The sequence below is a fragment of the Triturus cristatus genome, chromosome 9, assembly GCF_964204655.1.
Source record: "Triturus cristatus chromosome 9, aTriCri1.1, whole genome shotgun sequence".
In the NCBI taxonomy this organism is placed as follows: domain Eukaryota; kingdom Metazoa; phylum Chordata; class Amphibia; order Caudata; family Salamandridae; genus Triturus; species Triturus cristatus.
Genome location: NC_140592.1, coordinates 589,299,483 through 589,322,381, shown reverse-complemented (window position 1 = coordinate 589,322,381; position 22,899 = coordinate 589,299,483). Strand labels below are relative to the sequence as shown.

Sequence of the window (22,899 nt, the reverse complement as noted above, 5' to 3'; positions counted from 1 at the left end):
AGATATATATATATATATATATACAAACACACACCAGTTTATGTATGTGTTGCATTATGGATCGATTTTTTTTCAGTCTATTCTCAACAAACTGCAATAAGTATGCTTTCTATGTCTATGCTTTTTATGTTTTTTAAGGGTGATTGCGCACTTGTTACGTAGGCTAAAATTAAGGTCGCCAGGTCAAAATGTGTTCCCTTTTGAAATTAAAGCATAGAAACAGATCCTGTAGTGAGTTTAAGTGGTTTCTGACATTTGGCAATGCATACAAATTTACCAGACAGAACGAACGTGCAAGCAGGTGAAAAGGTCAACAATGACGTTGCATTATTTCTGATGTCACCACTGTATGTATCCACACACAACAACAAAACAAATCATTAATGCTTCATCTCATGTGTAAAAGTAATCACAAAATGAAATTGTTTGTCTACCTTAGATTTGTTCAGGAAAGTTTCCTATAGATTGACCAAGTGGGACGGTCGTCAAGCACAATTGCACTAATACTGTGTACATTTTTTTTACAGAGTACACAAAAGCAAAGCAAGCAAATGGAATCCATACTAAGATCTAGAGTAGGATTTTTATCATATTTTGTGTTTTTTGTATACTTGTACAGCTATACTACACTGGTACACTATGTTCCTGGAGTCTGATTGCGCTGACTTAAGAAATAATTTTGTGCACACGGTGCATTACACATTGTACTGCACATTCAAATTTTACATTGTTGTAACTTACCCGAGATCCATACTGGTTGAGGCTCTCAATGCCAACACGTTTCGCCAAAGAGATACAGGCAATTCTGCGTGGTTGGGTGCAAGCAATGTGGCTGACCCCTGCTGCAAGTAAATACTGGGGGACCTGGGTTGATTTTCCACACCCCGTGTCTCCAGCTACCACCACTACTTGATGCTTTCTTACCATCTTCACAATCTGGTCTTGGTATTGGAAGATTGGCAAGTTTGAACGCTCCTTCTGCATTTTTGCCAGTTTCAAAAAACTCTGCCGCTGTGTGAAGTCTAGGAAGTGCAGCACTGCCATACGAAATTCAATGAGTCTGTTTTTAGGGATTGTCTCACATTCCCTATACCTGTGTCCATACTTTTTGTGGTCTCTACTGTCCCTGTTGTGTCTAGAGACCAGATGTTCCATGTCCTTACTGAGAATAGAAATATTAATTCTGTATCGTGGGTCATATTCCTTTGGAAGATCTGAAAGCTTGTGTCCTTTGAGTGCCTCTTGATCAAGTTCACCACAATATTTCTCAGTCTTCTGGGTGCTCTGAAATCTTTGATATCGTTCAAAAAACATCCAGAAGTCCCTGCATTCCTCTGTGCCTTTCCTGATATAATCATGATCCCTAAAGAAGACATCCTCAAGTTGGGCTCGTGTTGATGGACAGCTCCAATCCCACTTATTGCTTTCTTGTTCTTTGAGAGAAGACATTTTTCAAAATAATGTGTGTTTTCACATGTGTGGCATTATTAGCTTTATGCGCTGAATTTTTTTAGGGGGTTATTGATGAGCTACTGAGGAATCATGTGTCATTTGTGAAAGATGCATTCCATCATGTAGAAGATTACTAATTTCCTACTTGTAACTCATAAAAGTAGGTAATGGTGCTCAATTTACAAATCTTGTATATCCGTTTTGTACATGAAGATAAACTTATTACAGTTGTTCTGCTAGGCATGGATGAACAAATGGTTGCCAATAAAAGTTTTTTCGATGTACCTATTCATAAATCCTTACTCCCTGTTGATACAAGCCAAACGAACAGGAGTACTGTTTTATTTATTTTTTCCAAATCTATGCTTTGAGAGCTCTCCTTTAATGATTATGGGTTAATTTAATAACAACAGTGCTGATTTTTCATAGTGCACTCCATGTCGTGTAGCGTAACAATGCTATCTTTGGTCCTAAAAAAGAAAGAGACATGTCATGTAATATATGTCAAGTTCTTAGCTTAAGTCAACAGTAGGGGCATGCATTTAAGCTATACATTTTTTGCGATAGTGCCTTTTAGTTATTGTGCACTTGTGGTGGATAGTCAAAAAGTATTTAGTTTCTATGAACTAACTCTTACATCTAAGCATCGTCTGGTTCAAACAGTGTTTTTCCTTTATAAACTTTTCCCAAGTATATAGGCTGTATATGGAAATGCCGATAGAATGTAAGTGTTTACTATGAACACAGATGAATTCAGAGGTTTGAGAGAGTAGTCTGAAAGTAGTGGGAAATCTCGAGTGGTTCTGCTAGGGTATTGCTGTTTTTTGTTAGTAAGTTGGGAAATGGTGAGATCAAAAAGAGAATAATGAAAAGAGGCCGTGGCACCTAACGCTAATTTCATGTACTATGCTGAGTGTTTCCTTGGTGGTTAGTGTGTGCCTTACGTACACTACTATGCATCAACCTGCGAGTGTTGGCCTACTCTTCAGAGTATTAATATCTGTACTAAGAAAACAATTTTGCAAGCATTTTGGATTGAATATGTTTTTCCTATTTAGTCCATATTTTAATTTCTCCATTGCAGACAGTACAGCCATTGTGAGAGACTTATTTGTACACGTGTAAACATCTCTGCCTATTGTAGCACAAATATATTAGTACCACCATTATGCACCTTCAAAGATATTCAGCCTAGAGTATGGCTCTTAAATATGCAGTCCTTTTAGCATGAAAATTATACAACTTGAAGCAGAAGAATAGTTGTAAGGGTACAGCCAACACAGTACAGCATGGAAACTGCCCTCATCGTCGTCACAGGTGACATCTGCATGACTCTGGACAGAGGAGACATGGCAGCCCTCATCCTTCTGGAACTCTTTGCAGCATTTGACATGGTTTCCCACCCCACCCTCATCCAATGTGTTAACGACATTGGAATCCAAGTACATGCACTCTGGTGAATCTCCTCTTTCCTGACTGGAAAGACCCAGATAGACAGCCTGTCACTATACACCTCAGACGACCATGTCCTCTTCTGCGGAGTTTAGCAAGGATTCTCCCTGAGCCCAATCCTCTTCAACACACACATAATCCCTCTAGCCAGCATCATCTGATCTCACAACACCAACATTGTCTACTACACCGATGACACTCAACCCATTCTTTCCCTCGTGAACTAGACACCCAGTACCCTGAATAAATTAAATGCCTGCATGACTGACATTGCCCTCTGGGTAAAGACCAATTGTCTGAAGCTGAACAATGACAAGACTGAAATCGTGATGCTCAGGAAGAGTACTTGACCATGGGACTCCACTTGGTGGTCAGCAGAGCTGGGATCAACACCCATGCCAAGATCCTCAGGATTGTCATCGACAGCAAACTTGATATGACCGCCCAAGTCAATGCTGTCACCGCCTCATGCTTCCATACCCTGAAGATGTGGAGAAGATTTTCAAATGGCTTCCAATCAGCACCCGGAAAGCTGTCACGCACACACTTGTCACAAGCAAGTTTGGCTACAGGAACACCCTCTATGCCGGGGTTAACTCACCTGAAGGCTGCAGACAATCAAGAACTCGGCGGCCAGAATCACTCTCAACCTCCTATGCCGGACTCACATTACACCACATCTGAAGGAACACCAATGGCTCCCCATAAACAATCTAGCACAATACAAACTCATCTAAACTTTCAAAGCCATAAATAACACTGGTCCATCATACCTCAACAATCGCATCTGCTTTCATAAACCTGCCAGACCCTTCCACTCAACCAGACTCTTACTTGCTCACGTCCCACACATATGGAAAACCTGATCCATTGGTCGCTCCTAAAGTGTGGAACGACCTGCCACTACACATACGAGCCTCCTCCTCCTCACTTCTTGAATTCCACAAGAAGCTGACGACTTGGCTTTTTGAGTAGTGCCACTAGATCCTAGCGCCAGTATATAGTCCTGTTGTGATAGTGCACTCTACAAATCTGCATAACATAACATGTTTCTCTCTTATCGTAGGATATTACATAAGATCCAGATCAGGGTATAGGTTTATGCATAATGTGCATCACGTGATTATGGTTCATAGTGTAGATATTTGCACAGCGATTGGCTTGCACTGACGTTAAGTGTCAATTCTGTTGTCAAAATCACAAACAGGATGTAAGATACTGTGTGCAAAATTATTTAAGACTTTTTATTAACCTTGATGTTATTGGGATGTTCACTGCCTTGAGTATAGCCACATTGATTTGAAAAGTATACCTGTAAGTCAAGACAAAAGGGTTTCATGTTTCCAAAATACAGGATGGGATGAAGATGAAAATCAACCGAGATGACACATTAATGTCAATGGATATAATGTGACAATTCTTGTGGACATGGTTTCCAAAATCACCATAATTTCTAAGGAAACTTATGAGAAGAAGGAACGATTGAAGTTGAGTCGCAGAAGTTGAAACCAAAGTGTTTGTAGTAAACTATTGTGAAAACATTTTGGGATGGATGGAGCAATAAAATGTTAAAAATCTGATTATTCCTTTTAAAACACCATCAATATTCAGCATTTATGAAACAAACATAACATCAATATTGAAAGAGTATAGGGAGGTTTTTAATCCAACCTTGAGTTGCCTGAAGGACTTCAAACAACAGATCATCCTCAAACACAATCACCAATCGGCAAAAATGAAAGATAGGAGCACATCATGTTTTGCGTACACAGAGTTCAAAACATACTGGATGAAAGGTAAGGTACAGGAGTCACTGAACCAAACAATATGTCTCAAATTTTATCACCAGTGAGGTCAGCCAAGAAAAGGAATGGTAAAATCAAACTCTGCATCAACTTACTCATAAATGTCATCGCTGACTTTCCACATCTGCCATTTATTAATGAAAAAGTGATGCCTTTACGCCAAGCAAAACGTTTCACCACACAATTTCAGTTCAGCTGGCCACCAGATTCCTTAAATGAAGACCCTAAAAATGATACTGCCGTCATCACACCAGAGGGAGCATATCAATTCAGTAGAATAATGTCTGGACTGAGTTATGTATCAGACAGAGATGAAAATATTTTCGATGCAATGGAAGGTTGTTACAGACTTCCAGGACGCTGCATTGATTTATAGTGATATTAGAACTTGGTAGTCACATCAGAATGTTGTAAAAGATGTTATGAAGAATCCAAGACAGTGAATTGACCTTACAAAACAAAAATACACATCTTTGAGACCCTAGGTAGAGTACTTAGGACAAGACTTGGGAGAGAAAGGTGTTTCACACTAAACCATCCTATAGCTATAAAAACACAGAAGCAAGAACGAATTAGCATAATTTCCATGAATATGCAAGTTTCATTCAAAATTAATACTAAAACCATGCTAAGAAGATACAGCTGATGAGAAGGATGTTAGAGGAATTATAAAAGGCTCAATTTTTCAAGTTGTACACTGAGGACTTACAGTGTGTTGTAACTGCTAATGTGATCGAGATCGGTCTGGGTGCTGCTTACCAAAGACTCAGCCAAAGAAAATTCTGCCATTTCATCTAGTAAACCAAAGATGACCTGAAAAGGGGCTCTGTCATTGAATGTGAGTTATTAGCTTGCGTGTGGTCAGCAAATAAATTCAAAGGTTTCCTACAGGGCAAAGATTTATAATAAGAACAGACCATAAGCCCTTAGTGAACATACTGGAGGATCTGGTAAAGTTTCACCTAGAGTAGCCAAATTACCTTGCAAACTGCAAGAATACTAATACAAAAATTGAGCATCTCTCTGGTTGATTGAACGCACCTGCAGATTATATATCTCATGCATGTGAGAAAGAAATGGATAAGAATGGGTGACGCGTTGAGGATGATTTAACATCACTAATTACTTTAGAGGTCAGCTGATCACTCTGGCTCATGAAAGCATGACAGGAAATTTTAAAAAATGAGAATGGATTTTTGGTGGCGATCCATGGACCGAGATGTCAACATTTTTTGCTAGTACATGTATAGCTTGTAAAAAATACTGATAAAACCTTAAAGGTGCATACATGAAATAATTAGAGTTACCAGAAGGTCTACGGAAGAAGGTGAGAAATGAATTTATTGGACCCACGAATGACCTACTTTTGAACATTCTGTATACTATTGAGTTGAAGGACTATTTGAGCAAAGGGATAGAGATGAAGCTCGTTTCCCAACCTAATACCATAAAAGTATCTGGTTGTCTCTGGGGAGGGATTTTCCAGTCTGCTAGTCAGTGATTATGGGGTTCAGTTCATGTCCCAGGAATAAATACTATTTCTTGAAATTAATGATATTGAGAATATCAATAGTCCTCTCTTAATGATTCAAATCTTTTCATTGAGTCCTTGTTACTGGGGAGATATACACTCCCGCCGTGTGGTATTCGTTACATAAGCACTTAGGTCTTGTCTCTTTAATTAGAACATTCTGTGTTAGAATACAGACTAGGTCATAGGCTTGTGGAGTTCAGTGTGGCAGTTATGATTTGACCAGGATCCAGATGAGACGCTCATATAATATCTCTTGTAACCTGATATCTAAGCTGCACAAGATATAAATGGCAATAAACCTATATTGGATTTATCTTAACGTGTGAGTTGGAGTTCGTGTATCGTGGAGCTTGCTACAATTTGGTACCAGGAGTGGGGTTGAGTCATCGTACTGCAAATCAACACGGTTGATCTCTAAGGACCCCACTGGACTAATTAAACTTCAATTCACGGTACGTTTCAACATGGATATTAACTAAGCCATCGTGTTCATTTTACAACTACTGGATGAGTTAGCGCTTGGTGAAATTGTTTTATTTGACTATTCGATACTTGAATTTTATCGTGACAACCTGCAGTATGAAGTATATTCAATTGCCAAGTTGACGATCTTTATCAGGAAGCGCCGTATTGCATGATTCCGGTTTTGTTGTGGCCATCGAGTGTATTCGAGCGCATCTTGATTGGGAAAAATCGTTGACCGGCAACATTTTAAATAGCTCTTACCTTCTGGCATCGTTCGGACGCAGGAATCACAGGCGGAGCTCAAGGTTCCATGTTCTGGCGTCCTCTTCATCCCAGCGCTCTTCCTCATTCTCTTCGACTGCGGTGCATTCTGGGATAAAAACGTGCTGACGTCACGCGCACGTTGGCGGCCATCTTGGATTGGGAAACATTTCAGACAAAGCGAAACGAGAGTCATTTCCAGGCGGAAAACAGTAGAAAATACATAAACGAAATACACGGACGACTTACGCTTATCAGTGTGACGGTGATTCACACACCATTATCCAAGGATTTGTGCACTGTGAGTTTTTTAAAGAACATTGTGGGGAGGAAATAGTAACTGTGTCAACAACAATAATAATATTAAGAATTAGTTCATAATGGCATCCAGTCAGGGTGTTATCCAACCTGCGCCATTCTTACCAAAAGCAGGCAAACCTGACCTAAAATGGGTAGAATGGCTCAGAGATTTTGAAAACTACCTCACAGCCATAGATGCAGACAATTACTCGCCTAAAAGGAAGTTGGCTTTGTTGGTTAATCACCTAGGAACGGCAGGCCGTAGGGTCTTTGACAATTTACCAAGACATCCTGCTCCCTCGGCTGAAGACACAATTTGGAATGTATATGCTGAAGGGAAACTACGTATGGCTAAACAATACTCGGACACTCCGAGTGTTCTCCTAGAGCGATATAACTTCGCAATGTGCAAACAATCCAGTGAAGAGTCAGTTGAAGACTACATAGCGACTTTGCGTGTTTTAGCTGAAAAATGTGAATTTGGATCCGAAATTGACACTTATATTAGGGACCAATTTGTGTTTCATTGTTTCTCAAAGAAAGTTCAAGAACGATTACTTGCTTCACGTAACCCTAATTTGACTGAAACAATTGATATAGCGAAAAGCATAGAGAGATCAATTGTTACTTCCAAAGTGTTGTCAGGGCAGCCAAATCAGACATTAAGTACTGATTTACAAACATCGGTACGACCGGTGTGTGCTTCTAATGTGAGTTTGGTTTCTGATGAGAACATAGTGGGTGCTATCAATAATAGACAACCATATAACAGGAATAGAGGTTATAAAAACCAGGCCCCAAGGGGTCAATTGGTTTGTTTTCGATGTGGGTCAAGAACTCATATCGGGAACAACCTTAATTGCCCTGCTTTGAATAAAAGGTGCACTAAATGCCAAAAAATTGGCCATTTTCAAGGCTCTTGCAGGAGTAATGTAAACCCTAGCTTGAACAGAGTCAGAATATCTAACATTGCATTGGATGAACAAGAGGTTCAAGAGTGTATGACAGAATTTGAAAACATTGTAGTCACCATTGAGGTACCGGAATCACTTGGTAAACCTATAAAAGGACCATTAGTTGACATGAGTATAAGTGGAAAGACAATCCCAGCAATGGCTGATTCAGGAGCACCTGTCACTATTCTTGCAGATTGCACATTTTATCAGCTTTGGCCCAAGGATATGTCTCTTATTGCCCCTGACATTAATCCCAAAGCATTTGGAGAGCAAGACATAGATCTTTTGGGTTATTTTCTAGACAAACTAGAGTGCTTAGGAAGGGCTGTCAGGACAAAGATATATGTAGCCATAAAGGGAAGAAACATCATAGGTTGGAAGGATCTTGCCTTGTTAGGGATCATACTACGGCCTGGTCAAGATCCTCCAATTGTTCTCGGTGATCTCCCTTCGAGCATGGTGGCAAGTATTCAAATTGACATGAAGGTGGAAAACATCACGAAGTCCTTTCCCAATGTGTTCAGGAATACTGTAGGTGAGGTAAAAGGGTATGAACATAGCATAAAGCTAAAAAAGAACCCAGTACCAATAATACACAAAGTTAGACCAGTACCTCTTACGGTCAGGAAGGAGTTGAAGGCTTTGCTAAATAATCTAGAAGCTGAAGGAATAATATCGCCGATTGATTCATCAGAATGGATTTCTCCGGTGGTTTTGCGAAAGAAAAAGAGTGGGGATCTCAGGCTGTGTGTAGATTTAAGGTCATTAAATCAGAATATCCTTGTAGATTACCATCCACTACCCCTTATACACGAGATGCTAGCGAAGATAGGGAAATCCAAAATCTTCTCCACTATAGATTTACACTCTGCTTATCATCAGATTAAACTCACTCCAGACTGTCAAGCACTCACTGCGTTTGTAACTCCCTTTGGAGCTTACAACTACTTAAGATTGCCGTTTGGGTTGGCATCGGCGGCAAATGTTTTCCAAAAAAATGATGGATGGTCTTTTTGGGGATACACCACAAGTACAGGCATATCAGGATGATGTACTAATACACACTGAAACTGAAGAGGAACATATAGAAATTCTAAAGAAAGTTTTGTCCATTTTACAAGACAGAGGCATGACAGTTAAGGCCAATAAATGCAAATTGTTAGTTGATAATGTTGAATATTTAGGCCACAACATTTCATGTGAAGGTATAAAACCTAAATTCTGCAATGTAGAAGCAATACGCGATGCACCACCACCCACAGATAAGGATGCCTTGCGATCATTTTTAGGCTTGTGCGAATATTACGCTAGGTTTGTGCCAGGCTATGCACAATTAATTCAACCATTAAGACTCCTTTTAAAAAAAGGGATGAAATTTGAATGGAATGACATATTGCATGAAATCAAGAAAGTTAAGTTGTTAGTTATTAACGCCCCAGCTTTACACCCATTTGTTTCAGATGCAAAATCTTTCATTGCAGTGGATGCCAGCCAGAAAGGTCTTGGTGCAGTTTTTGGCCAATGGATAGATGGAAAGGAAAAAACTATTGCGTTTGCCTCTCGCACTTTGACTCCCACAGAGTGCAACTATAGCACAATTGAGCGGGAGGCACTCGCTATAGTTTGGGCGGTACAGAAATTCAAAACGTACGTTTGGGGTACTCGTTGTGAGATTTTCACAGACCATAAACCGTTAGTTTCTTTACTGAGTGGCAATGGGTTGGGGAAATCTTCAGCGAGACTAGTTAGATTATTGTCCAAATTGCAGGAATATAATCTAAATATTGTGTATATTCAAGGTGGTAAAAATACTCGGGCTGACTGTTTGTCTCGTATACCTCTGCCTGATTGTGGCGAAGGTGAGGATGACTGTCACAAGGATTGTGTAGTAGGTCTTATAGATGCTGTTGACAAGTGTAATGGGAGCATTTCTCAGGAAGAGTGGGCTGCTGCAATGGATATTGATGAAACACTCAAGAAGGTGGAGATTTTCAACAAAAGTAAATGGCCAGCTGAAAAGGGGTTGAGTAATGAGTTAAGAAGTTTTGCTCAAATCAGTGAGCAAGTTTGAGAACGGGGTTTGTGTGAGGAATGGATTGTTTGTCCCTCCTGCATCGTTAAGGAATAAGATCATAGATATTGCACACGAAGGACATTTAGGAATATCTGCAACTTGTAAAATTCTTAGGAACATATTCTGGTGGCCATCCATGGATAAACAAGTAGCGTTGTTTGTAGAGAATTGTCCTAGTTGCGTGGTATCAGACAAACACTGGAAAGTTCATGTAAAACCTTTGATCACTGTACCCTTTCCAGAGCTACCTTGGGACAAAATCGCTCTAGATTTCTCAGGTCCATTCAACATATTGCCCTCTGACAAAAAATATTGCATAGTGGCGATAGATTATCATTCTAAATGGATTTATTATTCATTTGTTGAAGCAGCCAATTCGAACAATGCTATTTTATTTCTTCAAAACATCTTTAAAGGTGAAGGTACTCCCAGTTTTGTAATTACAGACAATGGCCAACACTTTACCTCACAGCAATTTACCAATTTCCTTGAGAGTGCTGACATAAAACATTGCCGTGTAGCGCTTTATAGTCCATCATCTAATGGATTAGTTGAGAGGGCTAACAGATTTATTAAAGAAGGGGTACAGACAGCCATTGCAACAAAGGTTGAGGTAGGTGCTTTCTTACAAAAGAAAGTATGGGCTTACTTGACGACACCTCATTCTACTACTGGTGTTTCACCTTTCAAAGCACTTAGGGGAAGGGAAGCCAGATCTAAATTGGTGCCACAATGGTTTAGGAATGTGGAAGCTGGCTCTTTGTTGTTGGAGAAAAGGAACATCATGACGAATCTACAAGAGGTGAAAACTAGGGTTGAAAACAAGCAATTGGTTCAAAAAAGGAACTATGATGGCACTTCTGCTCATCATGTTCCTTTTATCAAAGTTAATGATTGGGTTATCATAAAGAAACCTTTTAAAGTGGTCAAAGGCCAATCTAAGTTTACTTTGCCAGTTAAAGTAGAGAAAGTTACCGAATCTTCTGTGTTCTTAGGTAATAAGGGGTGGTGGAACAAAAACAGTGTGGCAAAGGTTTCTGATAATCAAGTTAAGATTTTCAACAAAGTTTATTCCGATGTGTATAATGAAGAAGATGATGGGTTTAATTTTGGTCCTGATTTGAATGACAACTTTAGTCTGGATAACATTACTCCCAATCATGATTTGAATGTCAATCCTGATTTGGATGTCAGTATTGATTCTTCAGATCAAGCCACCTGTTCCATGGGCGAGGTATCTACACGTGATCATCGTGTTTGTAAGATGCCACAAAAGTTCAATGACTATGTGATGTATTAATTTTTATTATTGTTTTAGGCTTTGTTGTTTTTGTTTATGGGGGGGGGTATGTGGTATTCGTTACATAAGCACTTAGGTCTTGTCTCTTTGATTAGAACATTCTGTGTTAGAATACAGACTAGGTCATAGGCTTGTGGAGTTCAGTGTGGCAGTTATGATTTGACCAGGATCCAGATGAGACGCTCATCTAATATCTCTTGTAACCTGATATCTAAGCTGCACAAGATATAAATGGCAATAAACCTATATTGGATTTATCTTAACGTGTGAGTTGGAGTTTGTGTATCGTGGAGCTTGCTACACGCCGGTCGATGTTTCTTCAGCAGCTAGGGAACATTCCAAATATGGATCCCTGCCACTAAACGATCGATAAGGCACCAATGCTTTGCAGCACCCCCTCGCTCTCCCAGGCGAAGGGGAACAGGGCTGTCAGATGTGATTTGTCCTTGTTAGGGATTGTCAGGCTTAGGGCTTGTGTCTTCTGGAGATTCGTTTTAAAGCAGGACACTGCCCCGAACTCCCCCATGGCTCATAACAAGGAGGTAAAGAAAGGAACAGCTGAATCAGAATCAGTAGTACGTCATCAGCGTACAGTGATATTTTGTGTTACCTGTCCCCCATGCAAATCCCAGTGATGTCAGCCTGCTGCAGGGTTCACTTTGCGAATGGCTCCATGTAGAGAGCAAATAAGAAGGGCGATAGGGGGCACGCCTGTCGTGTTCCAAGAGAGACCTGAAAGTTGTTGAATGATGTGCCGTTCACCCAAACCTTCGCTTCTGGAGAGGTATAATTGCATTGTATCCATTGCCTGAATCTCTGTACCAGCCCGAATGTAGCTAGTACTGCTTGCAGGTAGGGCCAGTGTACCTTGTCAAGGGCTTTCTCTGCATCTACAAGAGTAGGGCTGGTAACTGGGAACGTTGTGGCTTGTCAAGGAGGTGACACAGGTGCCGGGTGCCATCACTACACCCCCTCTTGGGAATGAATTCAGATTGGTCTGAGTTGGCGAGACTCTGCATGTAAGGAGCTAGGCGGGCCGCCAGGATGCTAGTAGATATTTTCAAGTCAACAATTAACAAGGAAATAGGTCGGTACGACGCACAGCTCTTCGGGTCCTTCCCTGGCTTTGGCAAGACCACAATTACTGCAGTTTGCATAGAGGGGGGAAGGCCCCGAGTGGTGTTAAAACTATTGTAGAGGCGAGCGAGGAAGGGGGCAAGGATAAGTGCAAATGTTTTATAAAAGTCTGGCGTAAAACCATCTTCCCCAGGTGCCCTACCCAGGGTGAGTCTCTGGATAGCGCGGATCACTTCCTTTGAGCTTATGTCAGCATCTACTTTAGCAGCCTCAGCTGCGGGGAGTGGGGTGACCAGGGATTGTGCAGCATAGTCTGCCACTGTCGCATCATCAAGCATCTCTGCGGAAACGAGTGCCGCGTAAAAGCGTTCAAATTCCCCTGCTATCTGATCATTCGACCTCAGAACCTCCCTTCCAGACCTACCAGCTACTGTACTCTGCATTGGGTTTTGCGCGCGCAGCTTATAAGCAAATATTTTACCCGCTTTGTCTCCCCCTTCATAAAACTTTTAACTAGTACACAGGAGTGCACATTCTGCCCTGGTCATGTCCTAGGCTTTCAACTGCTTGCGCCCTACAGTGAGCTGTCGTCTTGCCTGAAGAGAGCCCGTGCGTTGGTGAACCCCCTCCAACTCCTTAACCCTGACCTCCAGTTGTACCCTCTTGCTTCTCCTGTCCCCATTAAGCTTAGCCGCAATGATGATGAATTGCCCCCTGAGTACTGCTTTTAATGTGTCCCACAGCAATACAATAGATGTGCAGCCATCATTGTTGAGATCCAGGTAGACCTGTATGAACTTCTGTATTGCTAGTACATTGGGTTTGCATGAAAGTAAACTGTGGTTCAGCCGCCACGTCTTGTTGGGGGGAGGACCTCTCTGAATTGCCACGAGATAGTGCTAGGGGAGTGATATGACAGTGCGGCCACCCCAAGTTCGCCTCAACTATGGCCCGGGTCAAGCACAGGAGGTCAGGAAAAAATCTATTCTAGCGTATGTCTGGGGCATGGCCGATTAAAAAGTGAAGTCCCTTATGTTGGGGTTTCACTGGTGCCATACATCTAACAGTCCCACAACATCCAGCCATATTCACGTGGCACCCAAGAGTGACACAGACTTCCCAGCTCTCTCAATCAACCTATCCATTTGGGGGTCTTGCACTATATTGAAGTCCCCTCCTATTATTATATCCTCGTCCGTGCACTTCAAGAATACCTCTAGTGCATTCCGAATAAACAATTCTGGAGAGTCACTGGGGGCGGATAGTGACGCACTTGTACATGTTCGATTTCCAAGTCCCATCTGTAAAGACAGCACTCTGCTTGAGATTCCAGCTTCAGTTGAGAGGATCTTCCCCTGAAAATGTGTTGCTAATGGCGGGACCGGACTGGTTATCCTAGACAACAAACTGCGACAACATAATGGAACTCTGAAGGTGCACTGAAACGTTAAGATCCGAAGCTGAACAATTGTCTTTGAGTAGGGGGACGTCCAAGATGCCTCCCAGTCTTCCTCCCCCCACACGCAAGTACTGTTTAATGGGAATGAAGCACTCTGCATTGTTGGGGTGGCGGGTAGTTGGGAATCCATCTGGCAGGGGAGTAGGGAGGGGGGAGGGTTTGTTTATTGTTTTTGGTTGTTCTTTCTACATTACACATACGAGCTCATTTACAGCCGATTGAGTTGGTCACGCGAACGCTGCTACACACACTTTGTATTCGGCTTGTTAAGACCCACCATCGTGTACTTGTCAACAAATTCCCCAAACTATGGCATCTGAGGCCTCACGATTGCAGCTAGATAACACACATACACTGGGCTCTCCCATGACCGTGATATCCTGGAACGTGAACGGACTTGGAAATGAGATAAAGAGGGGCCTAGTGCTACAGTACCTCAAGAGGCATGCCCCATCCGTCACCCTTATACAAGAAACACACCTGGCAGGCACAGCCATTAAAGCACTGGACAGATGGGGTTTTAAAATGGTAGTCCACTCCGAATTACATCCGGCTCTAGGGAGGTCGGGATCCTGATCCGCAAGAGCTGCCCACTGGTAATGACCGGGACTTGGACGGGCAATCAGCGGCGCTTTGCAGCAGCCTCCTGTCAGTGGGAGGCACGAGTCTATAACTTGGTCTCGGTATACATTCCTCCAGTGTTACACACGCTCGCATTTCCGGCCCTGGGTAGGTTCCTGCTCGATCTGCCCCCTGGGGAACTTGTTATAGGGGGCGACTTGAACACCACAATGAACGCTGAGTGGGATAGACATCTTACGAGGGGTCAGGGAGCGGATGCTTCGCCCTTGCAGGACTTCACTGACACGCTTGGTTTGGTGGATATTTGGCACACGCGGCACCCCACAGAACATCAATATACGCATCACTCAGGCACACATAACAGTCTTTCCCAGATAGACTATTTTCTCACTGCACCAACTGGTTTAGATAAGATACAGGAGATCAAACACCTCCCCAGAGGCAGCTCTGATCACTCTCCAATACTATTAACATACACATCACACCTCACGGGTCGGAGACGTATTTTCCCTATTCACCCCGGATACCTCAAAGTTCCGAACATAAAGAAAGCACTGCATAAGACCTCTGAACAATACTTTCAGGAAAACACGCACTCTGGGGCCTCTCCAATTTTTTTCTGGGAGGCTTACAAGACGGTCATGCGCGGACAAGCCATCTCCGCGATCACTGCCCACAAACGCGACATAGCACAACAGGTATTGGAGCTAGAGCAAGCGGTGGACCGCGCCGAGGGCGGCCATGCCGCGGACCCCAACGATGCCAATACCCATGCTCTTAAACTTGCTAAACAAGCTTACAGGGACCATGTATGGGAGGCGGCCAAGGCACTAATCACGAAAACACAACACACGATTTATGAGGCGGGGGATAAGGCTGGCAAATTGCTGGCATGGTTGGATAAAAAGGAAAGGGCCAGCCGCTGGGTAGCACAACTTTAGATTACTTAACAGGGAGAAAATAACGGACCCCAACGGCATCGTAATGGCATTCGCACATCATTATGAGACAGTATACACTCCCATTGCCACGACAACAGTTGAGGAGAACTTAGCATTGCTAAGAGATATACATCTTCCAAGACTGACACCGCAGGACGTACAACTACTGGAAACAGACCTCACGATAGAGGAGATCGCTGCAGCTATTAAGGGACTCCAGCCAGGGAAGGCACTGGGGCCCAATGGTGTCCCAGTGGAACTGTTCAAAAGGGAGGCGGACACGCTTGTGCCGCACCTGCTGAGAATGTATCAAGCCAGCTTGGCAGTGGAGACGCTTCCTTGGGACCAGAGCGTGGCGACCCTTATAGCGATACTCAAACCCGGCAAACCCCCTCAGGAGTGTACCTCCTACCAACCGATCTCGCTCCTTAACGCAGAAGCAAAAATACTGGCGAAGGCGCTGGCGGCCAGGCTGCACTCCCATCTCGCGGCACTCAATCCGGATTTATGCCGGGCAGAAACACGGCAATGAATCTGCGACGACTGCACGGTGTACTGGCTCGAGGGCCCTATATCCAGGAGGAGGCCGTCATCCTCTCACTGCCAGTATGGCCTTCGATCGAGTAGAATGGCCCTTTCTTTTTGCGGTGCTGCGACATTTTGGTTTTGGACCCAAATTCTGTGCCTGGATACAGCTGCTATACTCACAGCCACTGGCACAGGTAGTGATCAATGGGCGATTGTCAGAGGATTTTCCGCTGGGGCGAGGGACTAGACAGGGCTGCCCCCTCTCTCCGCTGCTGTTTGCTCTAGTCTTGGACCGCTGGCAGCGTGGATACGGAGGAACCCTGTGATACAGAGAATGAAGTGGACAGAGGGGTGGGAGGACCGTATCTTCCTGTATGCAGACGACATATTACTATACATGACGCATCCGATACGGTCCTTTAACTGCCTGCTCGATATTTGTGCGTCCTATGGTAGGGTCTCCGGCTACTCAATCAACTGGGCCAAATCAGTGCTATACGTACTTAAGGGCCCACCCCCACGCTTGCCCCGGGAGGCTGAGATACAGATAGCACAGGCCGGTTTTAGATATTTTAGCGTGCACATCACGCCCCATCATGCGCAGTTCATTGAACGAAATTTACTCCCACCTTTGAGAAGGCTGAAGAGTGATGTTAAAAGCTGGCACTCCCTCCCATTAACAGTGCTGGGGAGGGCAGCGTTGTTTAAAATGATGGCTCTCCCTCGGTTCCTATACACACTGCAGAATACACCCATGCCAGTTCCTCACTCATATTTTAAAGCCATCGAGGCGGAGGTGGGCCGCCTCCTCTGGCAAAGAAAGCCTCACAGCATAGCTATGTGTAAATTAATATGGAGCTGGTATGATGGCGGCATCGCCCTGCCTATAGTTCAATTATACTATTGGGCCTCGCAGCTCATAGTGATTAATCAATGGTTGCACACCCCACAGGACGAACCAGCTCCACGATAGACACATTCTTGGTACGAATCGAATCCTGGGCACCTTATATGATAAATCCAAGAAAACCACTCTGATCGGCCCTACGGCCCACACCGTACAGGTCTGGATCAAGGTGCAACGCACGCTAGGCTGGGAAGGTGTGATAACTCCGCATACGCCACTGTGGGACTCTCCCAGGTTTGGCAAGTTACGCATGAGCAAAGGTTTTACACGCTGGGACCTTATAGGCATATCCAGGGTTGGCGACCTGTGGAAAAAGGGCGAGGTGATTCCTTTTGCGCAACTGCAGGCAACGTATCAGATGGTAGGGAAGGAACAGTACCGATACATGCAAATAAAGCACGCCCTGACGAAAGCCATACCTCCGGGAACCGATCTACCGGAGTCCTCACCGCTAGAGGATCGTTTGTTGACAAACTCACTAACCAAAAAGGCAATCTCATTAACGTATCGTAAGTTGGTTAACAATCAGAAGGATCCCACACATACCCTTAAGGAGAGATGGCAGACGGAGGTGGGAGGGATGGCTGAACAGGAATGGCAGGAGGCGCTGGCGTCTCCACGAGAGGTGGCGACTCCCTCCAGATTAAAGCTCGTGCAACTTAAAATACTGCACAGAACATACTTCACGAGAATGACACTGCACAAAATAGGGAGGGCGGAAACACCACTTTGTCTGCGGGGTTGTGGGCTCACAGGTGCTTTCTACCACACAATATGGGACTGTCCCCTCATCACACAATATTGGAGGGTGGTTATGGCCACAATCACCCAGTATGTGGATTCGACATCTCCCCTGAACCTCGGAGATGCCTACTTAACGTGTGGGAGCCCACAGATCTCAATAATGCAGCACAGGATTGGGCAACCCTAAGATTCACACTACCCAAACGGAATATTGCACAGCATTGGGGGGCGCCAACGATCCCCTCCCACCAGCAGTGGTGTCGTGACCTCGACAGCGCCATGGTTGCGGAAAAGGCAGTTTTCATTAATCGAGGATGCCCCGAAAATGGACCCGAGTATGGGGGAACTGAAACACTTTTCTGGGAAACATATGGGTCCCTCCAGCCGACGACTCATATCCGGACCTGAGTGACTGATAAACTGAAAGTATGCTCACCTGGGGAGGTCCTTCATATGGAGCGGTGGAGTTCGGGAAGTGAATGACGGTGGGATGGGGGCGATTGTAACTATATCTATACTATATCTATACTATATCTATACTTCTTGTGTACAGCGGTATTGCTTGGTGTAACATGTCAACAAATGACAAATGACTGTAACAGTCAATGATAGTGACCTGCTCAATTCGATGTATATAATAATAACAATAAAAATGAATGTGTGTTGCTAACAGGATGGTGACTACGCCCTCTTTCCAGCCATTGAGAAGAAGTACTGGCGATCAAACCACCGAGACTGGAGGTGTTTCCAGTCAAAGCGGGTTAAATGTGTTTCTTGAAATAGGCAGATCTCGCAGCCGTATTCCCTAAAGAACGCAAGCACCACGAGGCGCTTCGCTGGGGCATTGAGCCCCCGAACATTGAGGCTAACTATTTTAACGAGTCGCATGGGGAGGATGTCAGGTCGCTACAGTAAATATGGCTAAGAGTACATATTTCACTAAAGGCGGAAACGTGACTGAGCGGAGTGGCAGCTTAATGGGGAGTGGAAGGAAGCTGTCAAATGTGAAGGGAGGTGGTTCCCTCTGGTCTGGCTAGCAGGCATGGTACCAAGATCGTGCTGCAGCTGTGTTATCAGGTGTTCGTGTCTGTGGACCCCATCGTAGGGTGTAGTGGGCTGGAAGGGATTAGTAAAGCTTCCTATACTATGCTGGGAACTTGTCCACAATAGAGGGGGCGTAAGTTGTAATCAGGAGGGTATCGTCCAAGTCGTCTTCTAAAACATGCATTAAAAACCTTCCCAATGGGTTGAGCAATGGGGAAAAGGAAAGTCCAGAAAGAAAAACATGAACAAGTAAAACTAGAATATGTAAAGAATCCCATGCGTGGGAAGAAATGTCACCACTTAAGGAGGGTCCATCTGGTTGGCGCTCAGTCATCTCTGCAGTTCAGGAACAGGAACATGGTGGAGGGTGGAGCTCCGCCAGACAAAGCTCCATTAAGGAGACCTGCCATCACGATGGGGCAAAGGCACACCGAGGCATCTCTATGTGAACATTGGGCTATGAGCCAGTAGCCTGAAAGAACTCTTCATTCTGTTGGAGCTTCGCAGGAGAGCTTCTCTTTCCCTGAGGCGCTCAGCATCCGCGGGTTTCGGTAATGGATCCTTCCCATTCAGACGGCGGCACCGTGACGTGTTCCTGTGACGTGGTGTTAGACCACCTTGATTGTTGTCAGTGTGCCCCTCTAGTACAAGGCCCAAAATTGACTGTGCTTCCTCCAACGTGCAGATTATGTTGGTTTCTTTGTTTCAAATAAAGATGTGTTGGAAGGGATGTCCCCATCTGTATCGAACTCCTTGCTCCCTCAAAAATGTTGTAGCCGGTTGTAGGGTTTTCCATCCCTGGACAGTTATGTGTAGAGGTCTTGATATATCCCAACTTGCATGCCCTTGAACAATATGACCAATCGGTCTCGAGTCGCCAACATGATCATCTCCTTCTGTGTGTATGAGTGAAGATAGGTTAAGATGTCCTGGGGTCGGCCGGGACCTGCAAGGGGCCGCTCAGCTCTGTGCGTGCAGTCCAGAAGTATGTCCTTGTACCCCAGAGCTGGGGATACATGACGGAAGAGGCGCACCACCAGGTCCTCCAGCTTCCCTGTATCTGCCTACAGAAGAACACCTTTGATGAGGATATTTGATCATCTGGATCAATTTTCCAAGTCCTCCAGACGATAGTACAGCTCCTCATTCTTTTCTCTAAGGTCCAACAGTTCCTATTCGTGATCATGAAGCTCCTCTTCGTGGCGGTCTCTGGCCTTTTCGAGGGAGTCCACTCTGTCTCCCAGCTTGGACAAGTTGGATTTAATAGTCTTAATGTTGGTAGCCACTTCTTGTCACAAGGCCGCAAGGTCTTCTCTTAGTGAGCCGAACAGCTGCTCTAGGAAGGTGTGTGTGTGACCAGCTCCTCTTGACCGGTGTCTTCTGCCCCTGGGAGCGGGGTTCCAACCTGAATCTGCGGCGGGGAATCAGAACGCATCTCACCTATTTTTGTGGGTGCTTTGTTTAAGAGGGCCTTTGTGGAGGAGTTTTACTTTGAGTGGTCCGGTGCCATCTTTTACCTAGCCAGTCGATGGGCTCAGCCGAGGCCACTGCAGGTAAGAGCGGTGGGGCCGGCTGGGGGGGATTTCGAGAGACGAACACGAGGGAAAATTAATTATTTAATTTCCCTTTGTGGTCGGCCCTCGAAATCCCCCCCCACCCCAGCCGGTCCCACCGCCCCACTGCTCTTACCTGCAGCGACCGCCGCTGGATGGACTCTACACGTGCGCAGATCGGCAACCACTGTTATCCAGTTTGCCAGCGCCCACTCAGGTAGTCTGCTTCGGGGGTCCCAGGTCGCCCAGGCCAGATACCGCACCACTGTTTCGGGCCGCAGGCATCTCCGTTCTCCAGCTCCAACTCGTCAATAGCACCCCTAGCGGGGTCCCCGACCAGCTCGCGGACCAAGACTCCAACTGGTAGGCCCTGGGTGCACTTTCTAAGCTTGGCTTGGAGGTGTCACTCCGTTGTAGCATGTAGCTGCTCCTCCGGGCCTGTAACTCCATTGTAGCATGTAGCTGCTCCTCCGGGCCTTTAACCCCACCAACCAGCAGCACCACAATCACCACTGGGGACCCGCCAAACATGCCAGCTCTCACTCCATGGACCACCGTGTGCAGCCAAATCAACGTGTGGCAGCGTTTTCAGGAACCGTCCAGCAGGGAAGCCAGCCCCAGTTCTGGTTCTGGGCTTCTGAAACTGCAGGCTAGGGGTCCACCTTTATCGGCACTGGAGCCAGTCCATCTCTCCGTCTCTTCCAGTGTCCCACTCCTCACCTCCCAACACCGGTGAGGTTGCTGCTCCTCAGGCTGCACTCCGCGTGTCTCTCAGGAGCCCTACAAGAGGGTCCCAGGGGGGCCCGCTTACAGCTGTGCAGCCTCCTTTCCGCTTGAGGCTGGAGTGGGCCATTCAAGTCGCAGGCTGTGGCGCCGCCGCATGCCGGGTGTCCGCCCGCCTCTTGGTCTTCACTATTCTTGAGGATGCGGAAAGCAACAGGCTGCCTTGGGAGGGTCCTCGGTGGCAGTATCTCCGTCAGTGTGTGCCCCTGCAGTCCTGCCTTCACCGGGGCCTGCTGAATACCGGCGGTGGGCAGCGAGGGCTGATTACCGCTGCTAATAAGCTTCATCCGGCGGCGCTCCTCAAGAGAGCTGCTAAGCCGTCTCCATCTTGGCCACACCCCAAAAGTCCTCTCTTTATCGTTCCCAGAGCAATAGGCAGATTGAAAGAGCTAATCAGCTCTTAAAAGGGACTATATGGCTTCAAAAATGTCATGCTCACTTTAAGGCAGATTTAATAACCAGGTTATGGTCTTACTGCATAACCCTACAATATATCTTGTGAAAGACCATATTTGAGTTGCTCCGGGAAATTTTAGCCATCACCAGACAGATACCTTACTGGTCATTTGTCTGGAAAAGGTGTCAACATGACACCCAGGCAAGAGGCAAAGCAAAGCTGTGTGAAACCGGTTTTGGAAAGACAACATAGAATGTGCCCGAACTATGTCAAAAATGTCATCAAGAAGCTGACTATGCATGAGAGACAGCTGGCAATGGTTAAGTGTACTGTTAAGAAACGTAGTGAGTATTGTGCGTCCTGACCAGGCTACTGACCCTGGCTGCAGGAAGGACTCATCACCGTGACCTTTTCTGCCTCCTCCCGGGCCCTCTGGGCTGCCTTGACATGGGTGGCTGCTATTGCCCCTATGTGCTGCCACGTTCCGCTGCTTAATCTGGTATATACATGCTTCTAAAGCCGCCAAAATTCACGTTCACAGCCAACCTTTTGCATGAACTCCACTGGCTGCCTATGAAAAAAGAATTAATTGAAAAAAATTATGTTACATGCACAAACTACGATCTAACACAGGTCTGCAATATCCTAGACACCTGGTATCCCCTTACAAGCTACATTGCTGCCCAGGGGTCATGCAGGTCCAACCTTTCCTCAGTTCCTAGAGTAAGATGATCATGCCAAGGTGGCCATACATTCTCCTACCAAGGGCCCAAACTATGGAACGCTATGACACAGTCACTGAGATCCTTTCAGTCCCTCTCAATTTCAGAAACAACTGAAAACCTGGTTGTTTGAGTAAATTATCCTATCACTCTGGGAGAAAGCAATATGTGAAAGCCTAGCGCCAGGAAACCCATTTCGGGTAGATGCGAACTTTACAAAACATTAATAATAATAACAATCCAAATGCAAGACCCTTGAAGCCTTTGAGAAAAGGTGTGAAATCACTGTGTGTTTGTGGCTGGCACAGAGTGGCTTACATTGTTTGTCATTCCAAGGGTCTCTGCTGTGAGCATCATCGGAAAAGGAGACCATAGGCAGGCCAAAATGCAATTTAGTAAATAGCAGCCACCGCCAGGTGAGGGTCACCAGCTAGTGAACTCTGAAACTTGAGATACAGATATTATTGCTAAGCTATGTGAAATGAAAGAGGTCTTAGGGTACACTGACGCAAAAATAGATACCATCAGCTATAGAATTGAGCACTTCCAGGAAAGTGTTAATA

General features: G+C 45.0%; 1 protein-coding gene across 1 annotated transcript in view; it reads right to left on the bottom strand.

Annotated features, from left to right (window-relative positions):
- The window catches only part of DHX34 (DExH-box helicase 34), a 403,223-nt gene that overhangs the window by 355,735 nt on the left and 24,589 nt on the right, over positions 1-22,899 (bottom strand). The window contains exons 2-3 of the mRNA XM_085625635.1: positions 6,970-7,122; positions 742-1,922 (exon numbers count right to left, since the gene is read on the bottom strand). Of these exons, the coding sequence (XP_085481761.1) occupies positions 742-1,449 (708 nt within the window). The 5' untranslated portion in view covers positions 1,450-1,922; positions 6,970-7,122. The remainder of the gene's footprint in view (positions 1-741; positions 1,923-6,969; positions 7,123-22,899) is intronic.